At 36.6% G+C, this 22,989-nt stretch overlaps 1 protein-coding gene across 2 annotated transcripts in view; it reads left to right on the forward strand.

Annotated features, from left to right (window-relative positions):
* Positions 1-22,989, forward strand: part of MPP7 (membrane palmitoylated protein 7) — a 151,962-nt gene that overhangs the window by 27,206 nt on the left and 101,767 nt on the right. For both annotated transcript variants that reach the window (XM_030504945.1, XM_030504954.1), the window contains one exon: positions 12,451-12,617. In XM_030504945.1, coding sequence (XP_030360805.1) covers positions 12,581-12,617 — 37 coding nt within the window. In that variant the 5' untranslated portion in view covers positions 12,451-12,580. The remainder of the gene's footprint in view (positions 1-12,450; positions 12,618-22,989) is intronic.

Here is a 22,989-nt window from a genome sequence, read left to right on the forward strand (position 1 = left end):
TCACAGCAGATGCAATGGGAAAAATCTGAGCAAAATTTTTTCTTTATCATGAGGCCAAATATCCAGATTTTGAAGAACAGACTATTTATTGCAGTTACACTGACTTTGTCATTGATGAGTAGATTCTGCTGTATATCAATTCCGTTTTTAAGCGCAGAGCGTTAGTTCAAGAATATTAAGATCATCAAATTAGAAATTACATAGACCAGATGGCTAATTGGTTGCTGGAATATGATGATGCTAAGTTTTATATTTCTGATTAAGATGAGAGTTGTGTGGGAATGCTAATACAGTCATCAGTAAGGAGCGGAAGAAACTTGCTTTGGGAAGAAATCCAAAATGTTGTCACTTTAACCATGGGGGAAAATGAAACCACACCTCAAGGTCCAAAGCAAGGTCCAGGTTCCTGGGAACCTGGAAGGCTTGTGTCTTGATCAAAATAGCATCTTAGACATCTTTCCTCTTCAAACTGGCACATGCATTCTAGTGAGAAGTTTCCACAGATGAACTTCTTTCAATGGGAAAAAATTTCTTAGACATTCTTTACTAGACTGTTACAGATAAAAAAAGTAAGGACTACCTTAGTCTTGTATAGTTTTACTGAAAGAGAAACACAAGTTACCTCCAGGATTAAGGCACATTAGTTCAATTGTAAACCAGACAATTCACTATGTGTACTTTGAAGAGAAGTGACTTAGAAATTCACTGTAGCAAGATCTTTTAAATATCCAATCCATTTATTCCATGGATTTTCCCCCTCAACCTAGAAAATGTAACTGGTATCGCAGTTATGAATCTGGTACAAGGAATGTGTTCTGATGAAGCACGTAGAAAAATTATGGTTTGTCCCCTTTGACTTTTTTGTCGTCTGCTCTTATTTTGGATAAATTTTGCCTTTATGGTAAGGAATCAGACCACAATCTGTGAAATACCTGTCACTTATCTTCATTAGAAAAGCAGAGAAATAAGTGCTTCATTAGTAACTATTCTAGATTGAGATGTTTTTAAAAACGTTACAACTGCAGTAATATTCTGGCAATAAATTGCAAATATTTAATTGGCACTTTTCCAGTTTTCTATCTTTCTTAAAATTATCAAAATCCAGTTCCTCATTCTTGTAATTCTAAATAGGATGTGTGTTCACCTTACTCAACTTAAAGAAATATAGGAAAAACGTCCCTTCACTGTTAGGAAATCCAGTGGGTTTTCAAACCTATTGTGTCATTGTTTATAGGTCATGTAATTTCACTTATTAAACAGTCTGCAGACAATTACTTCAATTGTATGTTTACGTAACATGAAAATGATCGATTTTACAAGGAGGGGAAATAAAGCTAATTTTAACTGTGCAGTTGGTTTTTTTGGGTTTTTTTTTTTTCTTTTGATCTCTATCACCCATGTATAATTATAGCATTATATATCTTAAAGTTTCATATTTAGATTCTTTCTGTATATTTGCTATTTAAGCAACCAGATGCAGACCTGTGTGTGGCATGAGATGAGGAGAGCTGCTTTGTTATTGCGAAAGGCAAGATGAAATCCCCGTTGTCTTACTTTAAAAGTGCAGGAGCTCCCTCTTCTGGCTTAGAGAGCTTCAAATGGAAAGTTTATGAGAACGTTCTCAATTCATCTTTTAAAAAAAAAATCTTATTTTGAATACTTACCCGCAGAAATGTTTTTCTTATATCTTGGCAGTCATTGTAAAATCTTGGTTTGGCCCTCAGCTGCCCATCTGGGTTCTGCTTCGAGTGCAGTATTTGTTTCTTGCTCTGTACTATGGTAGACAGCAGATGTCCTCTCTGCCAGAGTGGTATTGCTGGTATGGTCACCACAGCGATGGTTAATGTAGGTCTAAGTTGCAGTTCCAATATGATCTCTTCACTGAAGTCCCACCTGAACCTTTCACAACTGTTAATAGTACTTGATGGTCACTTGGTACAAAGTCCTATAAATCATCATACAATTAGAACGGAGGAGAAGTACGGTCTTTTAAGAACATTGAAAGGGCTTTACAGTTGATACATATATTGTGACCCCTTTCTTCCCCTCCCCTCCACCTAGAGAGTGGTAGGAGAGAGGAGGCCTCCTTGCTGTTTGTGTTTATTCAACCATTCTTCTTTAGTAGCCTTTTCAATGTTATTGCAAATCTCCAGAGAAATGTTACAGTTCTGTAGATATGTAAATTTGGTAAGGCAGTACCTGAGTCTTTCATGCAACATCAGTCTCAAGGGTAGGAACCTGCTTGGAACAGGTGGCACTGGGGACAGATTTCTTACTTTAGCTGTTTAAAAAAACCCAAACCCAAACAAACAACCCAAAACCAAACAAAACAAAACAAAACTCCAATAAACAAAACCAAACCAAAACAGTGAATTTCTTAATTCTGGGAATTCAGGGTGATAAAAATAAGTATGCAACTGACCTCTGTCAGTACCTTTAAATTATAAATGAGCCAAGAGGGCCACATGAGCACTAGCCAATGTTCAGTTCCTTATCTTACCATCTCAAGGATACTAGTGCAAAGAACGCATCAATAAGTACTCGAAGAGATCAGTTACTTGGTGACTGTAATTTTTGTTTAATAGATGTGGTTCCTCAAAGAGCTGCACTTAGCTGAATTCAGGTACCTGCCATGCCTCTATTTTTTGACTTCCCAGGTATTTTAACTTTTCAGTTCAGAGGGAAGATTAAACTACCTCTGATTACACCCTCTCATAGGAGTGTAAGGGAGTCTATGACACGTACAGGAATGGTGCACATTCCTATTTTAACTTCTCCGATTGCTATTAGGGAATCTCCAATGACACCATCTCAAAGAAACATTTTTACTGTAGGATATTTTGCCTTCATCAAAACTTCTGTATTCACAATATTTTTATTTTTTAAAACATATTTAAAAAAAAAGAATTTATTTTTTAATTTTTTCTACACTTCTACTTAGGTACACTTGCTGGAGCAAGTATGCTGACCGATTCCTATAGCATCACCTTTGTCATTACATAGTAAACTGCAAGATATGTAAGCTGGAGAGACCACTGTGAGTAACAAAAAATGTCAAAGGTTCACTATCATACTGCTCAGCTCTGATTTATGCAGTTTCAGTCAACACAAGAAAAAGTACTTTGGTATTCATAGAAAATGCCAAAATAGAATCAATGCAGTATTGTTCACCTAGTTAAAATTGCAAAATCCAGGAAATGCAAACATTAAGTTTCCAACAGCAACATTAACTTGGACTCTTTGCATATCCTGTGTTTTCTTGGTATACATTAAGACATAAAGTAACATATTAAGCTGTGAGCTGAACAAGAAAAATGGAAAAAATTCTTCATGTAGGCAACAGTGCCAGACTAAGTTCTGTTACCACTTGTGTTTATTGATCTTGTATCATTTTAAATTATTTTCTTCATAAAGATTGAATATGATATTTTTTTTTTTTTCCTTTTGGCCAAATGATATGAAATCTGAGAGCTTGTCTTCACTGCAGTGTGAACTTGACATACGGTTTACCCCTTGCCTTGAATCTGACTCTTCTTCATTCAGTATCAGTATCTCAGATTTGAATTAAGTGGCTTTAAACTTGAGAATAAGACTTGAATTTCAGAGGCTGACACTCTGCAGTGGGAATGTAACTTAGGCTATATGGGTTGGCAAGACAGAACTTACAATTAATTCTAATTGGTCTATTTTCTGCTAATTAAATTTGTGCGTAACTGAAATGTGCAGAGTGACTGTACTCATGGAGTAAATCAAGCTTAAATTGCTGCAGTGAAGATGAACTCTAACGGTATCCCTTTTGAATTATAATGTATAACTTTGGAAACTACATATGTGGTTAGTTCCAAAATTTTTTTTTGTGCATTGATAATATGTAACTCAGAACACAGGAATATTTTGCTCTGAGGGTGGTTCCAGCCTCGAGACGATACAGAGCTGCAAGCAGAAAAATCTCCCCGTCTGACCTGTTTCTATCTACAACTGCTTGCATGTGTTGTACACTTAAGGTTTCTTGCCTGTGTGAACTAGGCTAATTCATCTTCTAGAAGAAGGGGAAGAGCCTTAAAGGAGATGTTTGGAGAGTAGTATAGCAAGGACTTGCTTGTCAATAATAGATTTGGAAAGTAAATCTAGCTTGGAAAGCAATGGTGTGAAAAATTGAGAGGGTCATTTGAGCTGTCATGGTGGTGGGCAGGAGTAGAAATGACGACAGGAAAAAGTGAAAACTGTAAGGGAAGCAAAAGCAAAGCATCAGGAGGTGGGGATGTTTGTAAAGAGAGAGGTAAAAGCAAGTTTCATTAGTGGAGGATCATGAATTCATGTGAGAGTAGGGAAGGGATAAGATGGATATAGATGTGAAGCAAGAGAGTGCAGGATGGAATTGGGTCAGCAAGGTCTGAGAAAGAAGAGCTTCACTTCTAGAAAGAGGGAAACAGAGCAAATTAAGATAATGAAAATAAAACTGGAAGGAAGTGTGTCCTGGGTGACAAATCACACAGTGGGCTTGATGCAGTGGTGCTCCCAGAGCTCTCCAAGGAGGAGGGGAGGGTGTGAAGCAGGAGGAGAGCACTGGGAGTTAGATAGGAATTAGATGGGAGCATCTGGGAGTTACATGGAATTTGAGAATTCAAGGGTGAAGATTTGCTACAGGGAGCTTCCAGGGAGGAACAGGAGACTGCAAGGAGTGTCTGGTGTGCTTTGTGTGCTAGCCATGGAGGGGCTCTGGAACGTGTCATTGCCTGGCTATTCAGCTTCGCATTTGTTTTCTTCTATAAGCTTAGCATCCCAGAGAAATTTGGCTTGCAAAGCTTGTAAACTTCTAGAAATCAAGCACATACACTTCCTCTGACTAACTCCCTGTCCACGTGCAGTGCTTTGTTTTTGCTGTGCACATGTACACGTAAGGAAGTATTTTGTTACTTGTGCTCAAGATACAACTAATAAATTACCACTTATTAAATCAAAACTTTTTCCAGAATTGAGCTAAAGGCATATACTTTTCAGATTGCTCATATTAAATTTTATAACTTCATATTAAAGAAAGCAATCTGAAACTGTTTAAAATGAAAATCATTGTAGTGAGGGTTTTTTTGGTAAAAACATATGTTAAGAAAGTGGGGTTTATTCTGCTTTTGCACTCAGGAAAAAAGAATACTTATTGTTTAATTATTCATTCACTTTTATCCATTTTCTCCTCCATCAAAAAAATAAATCATCATGTTTTGACAGAATTGGATTATGGAAAGTTATGCTGAACAAAAGAGAAGATTAGTTAATCTGAAAGAGAAGGGGTGGTTGAAAATTCTGAAATAGAATATGGAAACATTGTGAAATATCTGTGCCTTACTTGGCTTTAGAGGTGTATAAGATTGTGAGTTTGAAAAATAACATTCTAACATGATAGGGTATATTTCTGACTTTGAAATAATAGTATTGGGATATTTATATATTCCTGAGGATAATTTTTGGACATGCTTGTTTAACAGACCTCAGAATTGGTGCATGCATGATTTGTTGAGACACAGGACTATGAAGTAAATTATGCTGTTGACAAAAATACTTGGCTAAGCTATTTAAATAAATCAATTACATATTTACTCTTTTATTAAGCATGGACTTAATCCTGGTTTTATTTCTACTAGAGTTTTTCCATTGGCTTTTGTAGATGTGGGATCAAGCTGCATATTAATACTATTGAAATATGGAGTATATTTCTAAAACTGAAATTGCAGAGCCCTTTGGTGCAAAGTGTCTGTAATTGTCTCTGGAGGAGTGCCGAGGTTATCTAATGACTCATTGCAGCAGGATTTGCTGAACTTTCTCATTTATAGAAAATGTTATGGTTGTCAATTTTTTCAGTGTTTCAGGGGGCCAGTAAGGTTTATCATTTGCTGTAGTTACGTTTTTCAAACAGACTATCAAGAAACCATGCCAGAACAAAACTGTTTGTGCAAGTAATTAATGGAGAGGCTGTGGTACCTGCTGACAGGTATTTTCCGAGAAAAGGAATGGTTTGCAGCTAGGGGAAAAGTGTTAAAAGTGTGCCCAAACCCATAACTCAAACCAAAAGAGCAACCTTTGATCTTGGACATAGCTTAGGTCACATTTTAATGAATAGCTTTATTAAACTAGTTTATTAAACTAATATTATTCTGTCAGTTGGTAGGTTTTATTTGCAGAAAATTGGATCCATCTAAGGGTATCTGACATCAACTACAGTGATGCTGTTTTAAATTAAACTGGTAGCTTTAGTGTATGTATTTTAAGGAATGTCTTCATGCATTTAAAGGAATGTGCTGAATTCCAACACTGACATTTAAAGTCTGAGTCTGGACAGAGCTCATGTAGGGATTTTAGTGTTAAAGACAAGGAAGATGCAGGTTGCAGTCTTGCTGCTGTTGCAGTATTGCTGCTTACTGAATGTGTTTCAGTTGTAGCATGGCTAAGTTTAAAGGCAGCAGGGATCTGTCTAAAACTGTTAGTGTACAGTAGGTTATAATTAATATATAAAGAACTATATTGCCTGTAAAATATTTTATATTTTAATATATGACATATTTTTTTTCTATTCTTGTTCTACATTAGACTGACTTGTTGAAGGAATGTACTTCACATTTGTATTCAGAGAGGGTTTAGATAAAGCTGGTAGGATAAACAGGTTTTGTGTTATGGTCTCCATCTGAATGAAGGAATATCATGGGACAAAACTATCTATAAGAAGAAAATTAGGATATCAATTTCAGTGTTGCTATTGGAGTGCCTAGGTAAGAGAGATTTTTCCAATTGACACAAGATTCAGCCCTTCAAGGAGCCTCTTTACTGCTGAAGTGAAGGAAGGAAATCTTCTGCTGTGCTCTCTTTTCCCTCTCCTGTCTGTCTTCTGAACCCTTTGAACAAATTCAGCCAAACATGATGGAAAAGACCTTAATATGTGAGTTTGTGGTATGTTTTTGGAAATGGATGGTCAGGTAGTGACTGGAGTTTTGCATCTTCTGTTAATGATCCAGTCAGGGAAAGGTATAGTGGGAGCTCACCCTTGAAAAGGAAGAGAATAAAATTGTAAAGGCCCAAACATGTAGCCTAGACTCGTGGCTAGGAAGGCCACTGGAAATCAGCCTTGCTTTGTTCTGGTGTTGGTCAAATTGCTCACTATAGTGAGACCTGGAAATTTTCACTCTTGGAAATAACCACCATGGACTAATAAGGATTCATTTCTAATGTCTTTGTTTTTCAGCACGTGACTTCCTCAGTACTCTCTTTATTAATAGTAGTTGTACGTTTTAGCATTTAGATAATATTCTTTTTTTCTCCATCTTCAAAAAAATTCCAGTAAGTAGAAACCAGAGATCTCTTTTCTGATGCATTTGGGCTGCACAATTAAATTTGAGCCATGGAACTACAAGATATAATGAGTTCAGGTTTGGTATGATTTTTCCAAACTGAATATTTGTTAAAGACATCCCCACAAATGTATTAGAAGTCAAGCAGTTAATACGTTCTCAATGGATGCTTAGGAGTGTCTAAATTCTCATTTGTTATTCTCAAAACCTTTTAACAAAGTAAGCTTTTTTCCTAACATCCCTGTGGCGTAAGCTAAACAAAATGGAGAACACTGATAGAACATTATACAAAAAAATATTATGCAGAAGCCTAAAATTCTTCTGATGGTTGAAGGCTGATACGATGGCAAGACCAGGAGAAAGTCAGTGAAGGCAGCTGTTGTCCTTTTCAGTTTGGGACAGTCCATGTTCTCTGTGTTGGTGTATTAGTTAATAACATTTGGTAGTTGCCATAGATATTCCTGGTTTGTTTATTGGACTCTATACCCAGAGTTTTTTGCCACTCTCTTAATTTCCATTATACCCACAGCTGGGTGAGTCACAGAGGTAGCTTCTTGCTTTCAGTGCCTTTGAAGTCTCATTGTGTTTGTGCGCCATGTGCTCTATGCAGTAATTCCAGTTCAAGATTTTTTTGAAAGTTCCTGTTGACAACATGCACGTACTGCCTGTGAGGGCAGCTGACCAGCTTTGGAAACCCATCAGGAGCTGCAAGCAGGTTCCAGTAGCCTGTCGGAGACCCTGTGATTGAGGAGGTGGAAACTTCCTCAGAAGAGTTTAAGGATTCAATAGATCTCATTACATTACAATTTCCAAAAGAGTAGACCACCATTTTCAATTCTGATTTCGTCTACCAAAACAGATTTACTTCTCCCAGTCTAGAAAACCTCCTTTGGCAATTTCCTGTGCTGACTAGCTTTTGGAGACTTGTATACATGCCACTAGTCATTCAATTACTTGAGGTCCCATGACGAATAGAAGACCGAATGGCTGTCAAATTTCCTGTCTCCACATGAAATGGTAGTTCAAATACCATTTGCAGGCATGCTGGTTTAGTTCTGGAAATCAAGGTTATAGTCTTCATAACTGTAGCATCCTTTAGAAAAACAGTCTGAGTGTTTCTTGTATCAAACAACCCACTTTTGTGTTGTGTCCCCTCCCCCCAGATTTGTAACATTGCTAGGTTCGTACTTCTTACATTTTTCTCTGGTTTAAATCAGTCAAAAGTCTTCAGGCTGCTTTTTAAATGTGAATAAAATCAATTTATTTTCATTAAAGTGCCAAAACCATTAAGTAACTTGTGAAATAACTTCAGAAATAAATACTATGCAGTTTATTGAAGTTTGGGGAGTCAAAGGTAGACCTAAGACTTCATGCATGCTGTCTCCAAATGAATGATTCTTGCCATAAAGACAAATTTGAATGTCTCCCTACCTTGTCTTTTGTAGAAAAATTAACTACAATAAAATGTATGCATGACTAATGGAGTCACTTCCATCCAAAAGCAATAGAGGATGCTAGAAAGAAGCTACTAGAGCTAAAATGGCGTGGGAGGCTGTTCATCTTGGCACTCTTCAACTGCCCCCCCACCCCCTTGTTTTATCTGATTGGTACCAGTTCAGTTGTATTGACAACATGAGTGATGGGGAGCAAGACTTATCCCCTCATCTCTTGGTAAGGGGCCTCTCTTATCTGTGAAATAATGCAGAAGAACAGTTCCCTTGGAGAGCTGTAATTCTGGGATTTTGCCGTTTTGGAAGTTGTTCCCAGGAGGTGTCTGCCCCACTCTTGGTTATTTATAACAGGGGGATTTGGCACCCCGGCAAGTTATGTCACCTTAACGAACCTGGCGGCGAAGCCAACAGGGACTGCGTCTGGCTTGGCCAACGGGCTTGTGTAGCACGCGGGGGCTGCCGACAGGTAGAGAGACGTTTCGGTTCCTTTTGCTGGCATCTGTAATTAACAGCAGACGTGACCGAAGTGCGCTCGTACCTGCGGAGAGGCTCCTTTCCGGAGCTTGAGGGAGCCGCGAAAGGGTGTGGAGTGCCCGGCGCCTTGAGACGAGGCCGGCCCGGTCCCGGTGCCCCGCGGCCGCTAGGGGTCAGGCGGGAGCCGCGCCTGTGGAAGCGCGCTGGGCCGTCCCGTGTCCTTCCCTCTTTCCGCGGCGTGGGTGCCAGCAGAATCCGATACAGTGCGATATATAGAAGCAAGGTACGACTGGAATAATGAAATTTCAAAAATAAGCCCTTTTTAAAGGCTGGTTGTAACAGTCCTGCTGGGTATTGTAAATGCCTCAGGTGCACTTGATACTGCTGTTACGTTCCTGGCGCTGGCTTCTGATTTTTATGGAAAGATGGATTGAACTTCAATTTAAGAATATTCGGTAATCCCTCTCAGGACATACTGTAACAGCTGGTATTTCTGTGTTGCAGCAAATCGATTCCATACAGCAGTCAGCAATGCCTATGGCTGGGCTCCGGCAAAAACTTCCAAAGCATTTTAAGTAGAGTAAGCCAAAGAAAATAACATCATCACTGCAAAAATGTAGCTTAATTTGCAAGTTAGAAAAAATAAAATAAAATAAAAATAAAAATCCCCATTCTATTCCAGCAAAATATTAAGCATTTTACTGGTAAGGATTTCATCAGGTCATTTATTTTTCATTAATGTATATTTAGGATCTGTGGGGAATAACTTTATGCCATATATAAGTTTCTTAAATAATAAGGAGCTTGGATTTTTTAAAATATTGAATGATTTACCATGAAATGAAAAAAAAGAAACTGATCAAGTTTAAATACATGGCATGTATGTAGATCAACAAGACTTTTCACGTTTCGCAGTGAACTTTTTTAAGGAGCCTGAATTTCTGATTCATAATAATGCATTTATGATAAGAATGCCGTGCGTGTTTAGTTTTACTTATTTATCTGAAATAGATGAAAATACTGTAAGCTGCATATAAACCAAAGATGCCCCATTGATGGTAAATCATTTTGGTTTAAACTAGTTTCTTACACATGTGAAAACTAAAAATGCCTCCATTCTTTGCAGGGTGTGCTCATGCTGGGGACTGTAAGTGAGCTGAGAACATGACTTTTCTTTTATGGCGCTTGTATGTGTTAAAAAGAAAGCAAGCAGAATTAATGCAAAGTGAATATGTTTCTTCTTAATTGGTACAGTGTGTCCTTGGCTAGGATGTCTTTTTCTCCCTCCCCCGCCCCCAACTCCCTTTCTTTTAAGCTGCACCCCGGCTGGCTTTGCATATAGATATTTTACAACTTTGTCATTGTAAAATGAGCTTTTGCTCTGAAATGCTCAATTTCTATCTCTCCGTTTTAAATTTTAAAGTAAGGGGCTTTGTGCTGATTTGATGAATGTCAAAATATGTTTTTGGAACCTGATGCCTTTTTTTAGTGAAAACTTAGTTTTTCTTCCTTCACCACAAAGTTTTATTACTAAAAAAAAAAAACCCAAATCCTAAAGCAATCTTGATAGATAGGTTTTTAAGTTTTATTTGGTCTTTCCGTTATAGAAGAAGTTATCCAGGGTCGTAACCTCTTCTGTATTTGTCATCTTAAATAGAGAAAAAAAACCAAAACAAACCCCACAAAAATCAATATCACTGGAGTTTGAAAGCTGACATGCAAAATCTTTCTTCTGGTAAATGCTTAGAGGAGGAAAAAAAAACCAAAACAAAGAACTTTAAGAAGTTGCCACACTACTTGAACTATAGGCTTATGCCTAGGGATGAGTTAACAACTACCTTATATCTAATAATTGATTTAAAACTTAATAAACAAAATCTTGTGCATGGCCCTTAATATGTTGCAATACTCTAAGCAATGTGGGGATTATTTTTTTGGTGAAAAACAGAATTTTGAACAGGATGCAGTGTTTACAGCACCTGTATATTACTCTTCAACAAGACTGTTGCCAAGTCCAAATGTGTCCAAAATATGCGCTTTCAGAGCCAAGATGACTTCAAAAGTCATCTGATTAATATGAATGTGTTTTAAAAAAAATAACCTCAACAAAAACCAAACCAGCATCATCAGCAGCAAAATGCTTTTCTATTTATTTATTTTCTTATGCAGAACTATGCTGTTTGCTTTCTTCAAGGATCCTTTTTGTTTACTGAAATCTGGAGAAACCCCTAATTTTCTGTTAGCTTCTACTTCCCCCTTTCCCTTTCTTCTCCTTGCAAACACGTCAGCCCCTGCCCTGCTGTTAGTGAAGGTTTTCAGTCTTCACTCTGAATGTCTTTTCACAAGTTTGTGTTCCAGTTTCATATTTTAACATACTCAAATTTAAATATGTTCACCTATAACTGAAATTGTTTTTTACTTTTGTTACATTTGCTCTGAATTGTCCAAAAAAAACCCAAACAAAACAATTAAAAGAAAGACCCAAAATTTAGTATCAGCAGGCCTGTGCAATTATTAAAAAATATGTCTTAAAAAAATACTGACTTTGTAGTAATGAGTTACAGAAAAATTCCTTACATGGTCTGCATGATAATGGCTCCATCAACTCCATGAATCAGACTCCTATTTACCTTAGAGAAGTGTTTGCCCCAGTCCTGCTTTTTAGAACTTCAGTTAAAATTTAGATTATATTTTCAGATTACATAAAAACTATAAAAATTACATGTTAGATCTTAAAATTAACTGAAAACAATTGAAAGGAGGTAAAGTGGAAACGCTGAATAAATTACCATGCTAGTAAGCTTTTTTTTTTCCTGGGGTAAGTAGTAGCGAAATTTGAGTGACTTAAATTATTCACTGTTTTAACAAAATAACCCTTGACTTTATTTCCAAAATACCTGACACACTAGAGTTAAAGAGCATAATTTACATGAGAGAAATGTAAATGAAATGAAATTGTGTTGTTTTTACAGCAGAATGGGATTATAGGGTAGACTGAAGAAAACAAAACTTTTTTCACCTGAGGGGAAAAAAAAAGTCTTAACGGTCATAAATAAATGCAAAGCACTTTGTTTTGAGAGTCTTAAATCAAAAGCTTATTTTGTGATAATGATTGGATTTGGCTAGCTGCAGTAATTTACAGTTTAACAATGTTCTTAATTGTAGAATTCTGTTTCTGTTCTCTCTAGGAGAAACTGGGAGATAATATAAATCTTCATAGACAACTTGGCTGCAAGCAGTTAAACTGAAATTAACTTCTGCCTTCTGGCTACGGAGTGCTAGCCTGACGTTCCTGCGTGAGACTCTGCAGACTAAATCATGCCAGCGTTATCAGCTGGATCTGGAAGTGACACAGGTACGCAAGCCAAGGAGGACTGCATGTTTCCTCCAGATCTTATTTGTTAAGTCTACAGTCTCTATTTCAAGAAATCATCAAGTAAGATAATTAATAATCTCAATAGATGCTGTATTTAAGGTTTAAACATAACTTTTTCTCCCTGAAGTTAATTTAGATATATGAAACACCATGGGTAAAATAAATTTATTTTTAAAAGTCTCACCACTACCTGCTTCTCCTCCATCCCTAACCCCCCAAAAAAAGAACAACTCTAAGCAGGTATTATATATGGATCTGAAGAATTTGGATTCGCCTCTGAGCATGGTTCCTACAATGTTAACTTGAAAAAGGAGGAGGAAAAAAAGAATGATATCATACATGCCTTAATATTTGCAGCAGTCTAGACTATCCCCTCTGTGAGTTACAGTTATCAGTGGAGTTATTTCTGAATACAGACTATTTAGTTTTGACACTTCTTTAACAAATTAGGAGAAGAAAAATACTGTCTCAAGTTCTCTTCCTTCCCTTGCCTTCCACATCAGAGTCTGGTTTCTGGATGCAGGCAGTGGGATTGCAGATATGTAGCTTTCCATAGCTTTCACCTTCTTCGTTGCAATATTAAGCTATATTCAAAGGTTAAATCTCATCTTGCTGTTATGTGTACATTCTCTCTGTCTGGTGGTATTTTTGTCCCTGTTTTAGGATCAACTAAAGTTAGTATTTTTGTTTGAGGGTGTTTCGTAAATAAGTGATCCAGCTGAGGTTACAATACAAAGATCTCTGCTTTCCACCATGTGCTTGTTATGCTAGATCTCATAGTTTTATGCACTAGAAGTTACAGCAGGATTTTGAAAATGAAGAGGGAGACTTCGAGTCAGGTATCCAAAATATAATGTATGTAAGGAACTGAACTGGATTCTTCCTTTGAATAGACTGAATAGACTGTACAGCGCGATATTTCTTTTTTCCCCCCACATGACCAGTCCTTGTCAAATTTCTCTTAGATGAAAAGATTAATCTTTGGAGCTGGGTGTGTGTGTTTGTTTATTTATTACCATGGGGAGGGAGGGTTGTGTTTGGTTTTATTTGCTTTTTTTGTTTCCCTATTCCTGTGTTTCAGGGATTTGACTGTCATCTCGCCAAAATCTGCTTCTACATATCTTTCTTTTCTCCCCTTTCCCCCATGGAAATAAGTGCAGTTGAAGCTGTTTAGTATGCTAAAGCTGAATTTTGAAGATTTGACAGGGTCTACTCTGGTCTGATTTTCCATTCTGGATCTTTTTCTATATCACACAATCTTTTGTGTCCTTCCAAAACCTGCCTTTTTTTTTTTTTTTTTTTTTTTTAAAGTAGTTGTTACTTGGCCAAATGGTTTCTGACATTTTAGAAGTCTCAAGAACATGATGAGATGAACAGCAGGGAGATGTGTGATGATCGGTGCCTGATGCTGACAGTTTTGCTTGTTTTATTGTTTAAGAATGTTAACATGTCCAAAAGTGATAGTCATGGACACAGACTCTCTGAATAAAGAAAGAAAAGGGCTCCAAAATGTGGAAAACAGATTCCTAATTTTAAACCTGTGTGTGTTAAAATGTCTCTAAAAACATGTTTTGCTGTGCTATTTAATGCATATGATGCTCCAAATACACCTTCAATAGTTATGGTGTATGATAAAGCTGACCTCCATTCTCCCAGGAAATCTATAGTAAAATATGATTCACACCACTGATACCAGCTGTAAAATAATACTGCTTGTTAAATCCAATTTGTTTACTTCTGCAAGTTGTAAATTGTTTCTTTAAAAGAAAATTTGCATTTGGAGGGAAAAGGGGATGATTTATTTTCTTCCACTTTCTTTGTGATATTTCCTGATGGGGATGATAAGTTTTTAAGTATTTTTTGAGTGATTACATCAAACTGTGCTTTTTGTCCTGCTCATAATACAGATGGTTTCTAATCAGAGCCCTATTTTTCTGCCATTACTCTCACTTTTAGGTTAAAAAAAGAGAAACACACAAAATTTCAGGTTTTTTTACCTCTGTTGTTCCTTGGTGCATAGACTGGTTTACCTCTTGCCCTGCCTGCATAAACTGGTGTTGTGATATGTAGTGAGTTGAAACTGCTCTAGTCCATGAGAGGACTACCTGGGACACTGTGGAGTTAGCAAGTCTCTTGGTGGGGACCTAACAAAAATGCACCTTTAGGGAAGGGATGCAACTTCATTTAGTCTGTCTAAGACTGTTTTATTAATGCATTCAAACAAAACCTCAGTCCAGCTTATTTTCTGTCATATCCTGGTGAAGTAAAAGTAAATCTGGATTTAAAAATAAGTGAAAGAATTCGTTGAGGACAACTTATAGAAATGCATCATCTGTGAATATCGGAAAGGTGCCAAGTCATGGACTATTGGAAACTCAGACACTAGTATGGAAACATTATTTTTTATTATTATTATTTTTAGTATAGTCTTAGGCATCAAACCACTGTCAGAAGCATGGTAGTGTTCATGATGGGCCATGTGTGATCAGACTGAATGTTGATCTACTCATGTTAATTTTACATTGCTTTTACTTTGTCAGCAGACTTTATTCATGATGCTGCCATTCCTTTTAGCTGCTTCCTTCGTATACGTGCTTTTGTTACACCACGTTTTAACCTGTATAGTCTTCTGTACAGAGACCATACCTCTTACACCTCTTTTGAGAAACATTCACAAGAGTTTAAATTAAGACAAATGTTTTAAACAAAATATTGCAAATATCGTGACTGGTTTTGATTTGTCATAGTTTATTTAGATTCATCAAGTGACTTTGTTGCTTTAATCTTGTACCTTACCAGTCTGACCTGGCTTCTTAACTTTAAGACAGAGGAGAAAGGCTTATGTGTGTGCACATGCTGTATTCCACTCTCCATTAGTTGTATAGAAACCCTATTTTTGTATAATAAAAAAAACCATATTTTTTTATAACATGTGCATGGTCCTACTCCTCCCTGAAGGTTTATACTCCTGTCGGTGTCAGGTCAATTATCTTAAAGCAGCCATCTCAAATGGAAGGCTGAGCTCCCGTCTGAGGCTGCTTTTGAAGCTTTAAGTATTTTTCGTGTTGCAAAAGTCCAAAGCCTGTATGTAAGGCCAAGAAATAGAGTTTGAAGACTGAGGAAGACTACTTGCACTTTTGCAGGTAAAGAAAGTCTGCAAGATCTGGCATTCACGTACCTGATATATTTAGGAAGATTTACATTTGCAGTCTTGGCTTCGTAGTAGTTGATGGCAGCTTCGTTGCTAACTTTGGTGAAGCCAAGATGACATCATTATGCTTTAAGTGTTGTTTTAGTGTGAAAAACATCATAAAATTGTTACAGATTGCTTTCCTCTCATCCCTGTATCAAGCTTGCTCAGCTGAGAAGTTTAAAAATGCTTTTTGTTTGTCCTTAAAAACTAGTGCATGAATGTGCAAAGCAGACTTTGTTATTTTTATTCATATATTGTCAGCAGAATAGTCACATTTATGGGCCAAATTTGGCCACCAAGTAAAACTGTCTGAGATTGCTTAAATTTAATGAAAGTCAGAAGCAGTTCTTGAATTTGAATATTGTAAGTTATAGAAAGAAAAAATGTGCAGGGCTTACTTAATTTCTTCTTGAGTACATATAGGAGCTAATGCTGTGCCAGATAGTGGAGTTTTTTCAGTATTACAAGCCTGTAAAACTGAATACATGTTAGTTTTTAAATTAAAAAACCCCAACACATTTGTTACTAACCAAATTGCAAGTTCACAAGGCCTTTATAATATTTCTGGGTTTGGGGTTTTCTTCTTGGTTCTGTAATAATACAAAATAAAGTTATGAAGTTTGTTCTAAATGGTGGCTATTTTTCTAAACTGCTTTTTTAGTAGCATATTCTGTGATTCTTTAAGAATCATCTCGACCTCTGAAGCTACATGTTGTTGATGTGGGTGTACTGAATACTGGTAGAAATACTTTGCTAGAATTTCATGTCAATATGATAGCCCTGTAGTCCATATGGATTACCTCCCAGTGAAGTGAGACCACTGCAAGCAATGCAAAGTTCAAAGATGATTTTGCAATCACTTGAACACCGAAAGATGCTATCCTTGCTTTTACTGTTTTCATGTAGATGTCTTCCCTTTATTTACTACTAATGCATTTTAAATCATCTTGCTAATTTTGACATAATCTTTTCCTAAGAATGTTTGATAATGAAAAGAGTAAAAAGGTGGAGAAAAAAACTCCACAGTAATAACGTGAAGAAAGTTGAGTAGTTGGTTGAGCTGAGAGGGGGGCATCAGAAACATCTGTAGGGGAAGAAGGACAAATTAAGCTGAAGTGCCTAAAGATTTTAGCCTTTTAAACCAGTTTCCTGAATAAGGAGGGAGATAGAAATCGGGGAGTTCTATTTTTACAGCCTGTTTAAAAAAATATAATGACATAAAATGGTGGCCAAAGGTCTGCGTTCATTGTTATGAGATGAAGAGAAAGGGAATTTAGGAGAGTGATGAAGGAAAGATTTCTGGGAGTAGCTCTTCCGTTGGAGGCTGCCAGGGCAAAGGCTTGCAGGGCGATTGAATCCTGCTCCAAACTGCCTCTGCTTCCCTGCTGATGTGCTGCAGTGGAAACAGAGCAGGGGGAAAGCCTTTGCTTGCCTGCTTCATACCAATGCTTACCGCTTAGACATAGGTGTGCTGCCACAAATGTGGCATGGAAAAGCCTGTGGGTGCATCATGATTACAAGGCTACTTAAATTTCTCACCATGTTGAAGCGCACAGCTATGGCTAGATTTTCGTGAAAACCAAAACGCGAGCTGGGGCAAAATTTACACTGAATTAATAAATAGAGCCAATATTTTACCGTGCATTCTTGAATTCTCCCCGTCTCCAGCTGCCAGAGGCATTAAATGGCTTTTAGGCTAATGCTAATATGAAAGATTTGGGAAAGTATGAGACATATGGCTAGCTTTAATTGCTATCAGATTTAATTTTTAAAAATATAACTTGCTGGTGTTGGAAAGGATATTCATTTTGGTATCAACATATTTATGGTGACTGTTGGAAAGCTTGTTCAGAGTAGAATGAGATTTCTCTAAACTGTTCTGGTTTGGGTTAATATTTTATATTATGCTAGACTGATTCAGCAGTATGGAATCAGAAAATGTGTGCAATTATATTTACTGATGGTAAACTCTTTAAAACTGTTACAGTTCTTGGACACAAATTTAAATTCAAATGGTCTGGCAGCTGCGACAATTATTTTTATTTTATATTTTGGTTTTTTTTTTTTTTTTTTTTTGGTAAGCAATGTGTAGTTTTGTGGTAAATTTGAAAGTATGACAGCCTATACTGTTTCTAACCAGAGGCTGAAATGTATAGCTATGTTTGTTGGACCAAAAGCTGTAATTACGCAAATGGTTGACATCCTAGTGATGCCAGATGTCCTTTGCCGAGAGCAAACTTCCAGGGTGTACTGCTCAAGTGTAGCTCTACCAGCGGCCAGGTTAGCTAGAGGGGTGTATGTGTTGTGTGCATTTACTGTCAAATGGAAGGTTCTGTGGCTTCTCAGCTGAACATCACGTCAAGTACTGGCTGATTTAATAGAACTCAAGCTGTTAATCTGAACGAAACTTAGTACTACTAAGAGGTAGTGAGAAGCTTCACTGCTAGCTGGTAGTTGCCTGTTGTGGAGCATGGGGGTTCAAATGTGATTTTGCTTTTTAAACAAACAAACAAACAAAAAAAACCCCAAACCAAACCACAAAAAACCCCAACCAAACAAAAAACACTTCAATGCAGCATATTAATCTTAAGGATAAACTATGAAATAGTTTAATTTTCTAAACTTTAGAGATAAGGTGATGATGTACTTGATTCTAAATTTCCATATATTCCTGTATACCTCTGTAGACTTGTATATCACGTATATGTGTCTGTATGCATATATGACTGATTGATGTACTGGCATAACTTGTTTTGAATGTTAAAGTTTAAACTCAGTCATACAGTGAATCACAACATTGAAATATACTGGCATGTTTGGGGGCATCAATACTGTGTAGGATTTGGAGGACTTTCTCTTCTACTATCAAGATACAATATGAAAGGTTGACATATGTGTTAATTAAATGGTGTTTCCAATAGTTTTAGGGACAGCTGAGTTGAAAATAGACTTGCGTTGTTAGAAGTCTTTATTCAGTCTTTTAATGAGATACCGTGTCCTCCTTTTGCAGATCTAAAATGCGACATGTAGTATTTCTTGCCACCCCTCCCCAGTGCCAAGTCTCTTACCCTTGCAAACTGTGACTAAAGAGTTAAACATGGTAAGCGTGCCCAGTGACATCCTAGTGCTGGAATGAGTTCTTTCCTGACTGTCTGCCAGGTACTTCCTATCCCTTCTCTGGTGTTGATGAAGATCTAGATAGAAATACCGAAGACTCGCCAAGCTGATGTCTATACAAAGGACCAGCCAATTAGTCAAGGTTATTCAAGGTGTCGTAGTATGCAGGCTTCGTTGGAGGAGCCAAGAATAGAGTTTTTTGGGGTGGGGAGGAAAGAGAGAATGTCAGATCTTTGTATGAGCTTTTCACAAGTGGCTTATTAATTTGTCCTTGATAGGTCACATTAAATCAGTTTTATGTGTTATTCTTGCAGATAATAGGAGACCTTTTGAATACTCATGAAAGTACGTTTTATGAGCTTTCGAAGTATCCTTGTTGAAACAGTGTCTAATAACTACATTTTGAGGGGTTTTGATTTTGAAGCAGCCTTGAGCCGTACGAGCAAGAACTCTGCAGCAACAGTCTTGCCCTGTATGAATGCAAATGGGGATCAACTATTTAACTCACATAAGAATGTAACGGTATGTGGTGTGCTAAATCTGAAATACATATGTTGAGACAAATCCTAAAAGACCAATAACTGTTTCAAACAACTGTGGATTCTTCAGCTCTGGGAGCCAAGTTCTAAAAGTAAAGGCTTTTCCATTTTGAAGGAAATAATATTTTTAAAAGTGGTGGGTTTGAATGATTGCTCGCTTTCAACATTTTCTGTCATAACATTGTTTTAAGGTGGGTTAACAAATTACTGTAGCTTGGAGGAATAAAAATTAGGTACACCTTTTTACTTAAAAGACTGTTGCCCTTAGTGAGTATGTAATCTTGTTCTTTGAGGACACTTACAGCGAAATTCTTGTTTTCATTAGGAAAAAAAAAATAGAACATTGACATTTCTATTGCTGTGCCATCTGTAAGGATTTCAGTGTTTTCCTTTTTTATGAATTAGCAAATAAATCACAGCGGATATTTTTTCAAAGATGCTGATCATTTGCATGCCATTATCTAGTTACTCAGTATTTGTACCCTTGAAAATCAGATTAATCTTTTGTTTAAACAGTAAACTGCAAAATTAAGAAAAGATACATGCTGGAATGAGTTAATCACTCTGGTTCTGCAAAGAAAAATTATTAGTCTTTAATGTTTTGCAGTGTCAGGAAGCCCATATATTTGGTGGCATTACTTAAGAGAACATAAAGAACTATTTGTAGCACATAAAATTGAGGACATAGTGGTCTTTTTACAAGTGGAGTCTGATAGGATGGTGCAGTGTTTCTATCCGAATACATATGTGCCCTGTATATTTTTTTATTTGAGCCCGCACATAAATACTGATCTGAAACTTCAGAACGAAATGATTTTCAGTATTTGGTGTTAGTGACTGATTGTATTATGCAGCAGCAAGGATGTCAGAAGGAATGTTTCTGCTGCAATGCTGTTTGGTTTTGTGTAAGGCAAGAATTGTCTGCGCCTTTATAGAACTGTAAAGTACAGTTCAAATGTGAAAAAATGTCAGCTTGTTATAAATGGCAGCAAATGGTGCTGATTATTTTACCTTTGACAAAGTGGAAAATTTAAAGGTTGGGGTGTCCCATTTTATTAATACAATAAAATTTTACAGTGTTGTTCTGGGCTTAGGTATATGTTCTTTAGTGTTTATTATCCCTTAGTTCCTGTAAAAAATTTTGATTTGAAGTCTGGCATCATGGTTCAGAATGCTAATTCAGGAAATTAATTAACATATGAAAGCCAATGCACATCCATTTATCTCCATTTCTTTCCTTACGCTAACCAAAACAAAGTTGGTGTTTTCTTGTAATATACAAGAGTGATGGAACGCAGAGACCATATTTTTTTATCATTTAGCACTAGTTTATAGCTTCCACAGACTTGTCCTAATAATGAAGCTATGAAGGATATGACAAGAATGGTGATATTAAATTTCTCTAGACTAACAGTAAATTTTTCCATTCTGATGTCAAGAATGTAGAGCATCTGGAATCTGCAGTGTGAGTGGTTCAGTATGGGAACACTTTCATCAATTGCTTAGCCATTTACTCTCCTCCTAGGAACAAGCAGTCTTCTATAGAATATAACACTACAAAGGAAGCAATTTTCTAGAACTGGAAAAATTCCTTATGTCCCGTTGTTTCTGATTTAAAAGCTTTCCATTGCTGCTTAGCCTTAAGTCTTATTGCATGTGCAAATTTAGTGTACACTCTGTTCTTCAGATTGATTAAAACTAAATTGTATTAATTAAGCTTAAGAAAAGCTGAAGATACTATGAAGACAGGAACTCCTTAAGTGTGTTAAAAGAACCAATTGAAATTTATCTTTACCTTTTCAAGCAGGAACAGTACTGAGTTTTTGAACATAGCTGGATTTTCCCTTGAAATTATTTCCTTAGTCCAAGCTGGCAGAATGCTAGAAGCCTTATTCTTCAGCCATTTTATCTTTCTTGCTCTTGCAACAAGTCCAAAATGTTCAGAGTAGTTTCTCTATCCATGACAAACTGTTGTAAATTTTAGTGTTAGATTATGTATGTGCATTTGGATTATCTACATGCTTATGGTTTATATGGAGTATTTCTATAGGCAAGGTTATCTAGTCATTGGGTTTTAATTCTCTGTCATTTTGATTTGGCTAAAGTAAATTTTATGAAAAGTGTATTGCATGTCCAGTATTAATTTATTTATTCTTGAATCAGGTAATCAAATTTAGTAGACTATATAAGCACCTTCAAACAACCCATTCCCCCTTCCACTCTTACAAGAGTGTTGTAGGATACCTATGTGCAATGCTTGTCTTTTAGTAATATTTCCATGCCGTAGGCTTTTTCTTAGTTCATATAAATACTAGGTACTGCACCTAACCTATGAAAATTAATATAAACAGCATACTAGTGTCTAAAACTGGGAGCTCCCTTATTTATTTGGAATTGACCCCTATTACTGCCACTGGATTAATCTAGAAAGGGACCTTTTTCCTCCTCTTTTTCAGTGATTTGGGAATGTCCAGGGATGAATACGTGTGATCTGCTTTTGTTTTGGTTTGTTTTTTTCCCCAAGTTGCAGGACTGACCGGACTTACTTCCCTTCTTGTAATTGTGAAAGTCTTACATCTCTATGCATAAACTCATTGTTTTGTTTTGCTTTGGTTTTTTTGGTGGGGTTTTTTTGGGTTTGGTTTTTTTTTTTTTTTTTTTTTTTTGATGTATGCTCAGGTCTTCTGGGACCTTTGAAAAAATGCTCTGCTTTTAAAAATTGAAGTAAATGAGTTTTTCTTGTGTAAGTCATGTTTACTTTATGGAATTTTGGCACCTGAAGTATTTTGGTACTAGAGAATCCCAATAGACATGTGATTCCTTTTATATTTAAAAGCTGGTTAAATTTAGGCAAACTAGAGGGAAAAAAATGAATTACAAGAAAGTGAATAGAATAGAACAGTGCATAAAAAAAAGAAAAAAACTTTTTTTTTTTTTTTTAAAGACTCCTTACAGTGTTGCCAACATCAGGGTTTAAAAACAGGATTTTTTTGGCTTTTCATGTTTTTTTTTTTTTTTTTTTAACACAACTCCTAGATATATTTTAAAAGCTTTTTTTTATGTGTGTGTGCTTATTTAAATTGTGGTCATCTCTCAAAAAATGTGTGCAAAATACTTTTTTTAATAGCAAGTCCATGCATGTCATATGAGTCAAGGAGGTGGGATGTGAAGAGAAACATCACGTTGAGACCAAGAGCACAGTTGAGGCCTGGCAGCCATGTGCTTACAGCAGTAGCATTCAGTTCTGAGTGGCTGAGATACATCTCATTCTGTGACTTATACGATGAACATGTGTTTTTAATCTACAAAACAGTTCATCTGAATATGGGGGGGTATAGCTATGACCTTCTTGAAAGTTAATTTTTGGTTTTAGAAGTGATCAGAATTACTCAGTATAACATGACTTCAGTCTTTGTAATTCCTACTGAAAAGATTGGCAGTGCTAAAACCAGTGAGAAACTTGCATTTCTTTCAGTGGCCTTTGGCTCTGGCTTGGCAGAAC

The sequence above is a fragment of the Strigops habroptila genome, chromosome 1 (assembly GCF_004027225.2).
Source record: "Strigops habroptila isolate Jane chromosome 1, bStrHab1.2.pri, whole genome shotgun sequence".
NCBI lineage: Eukaryota > Metazoa > Chordata > Aves > Psittaciformes > Psittacidae > Strigops > Strigops habroptila.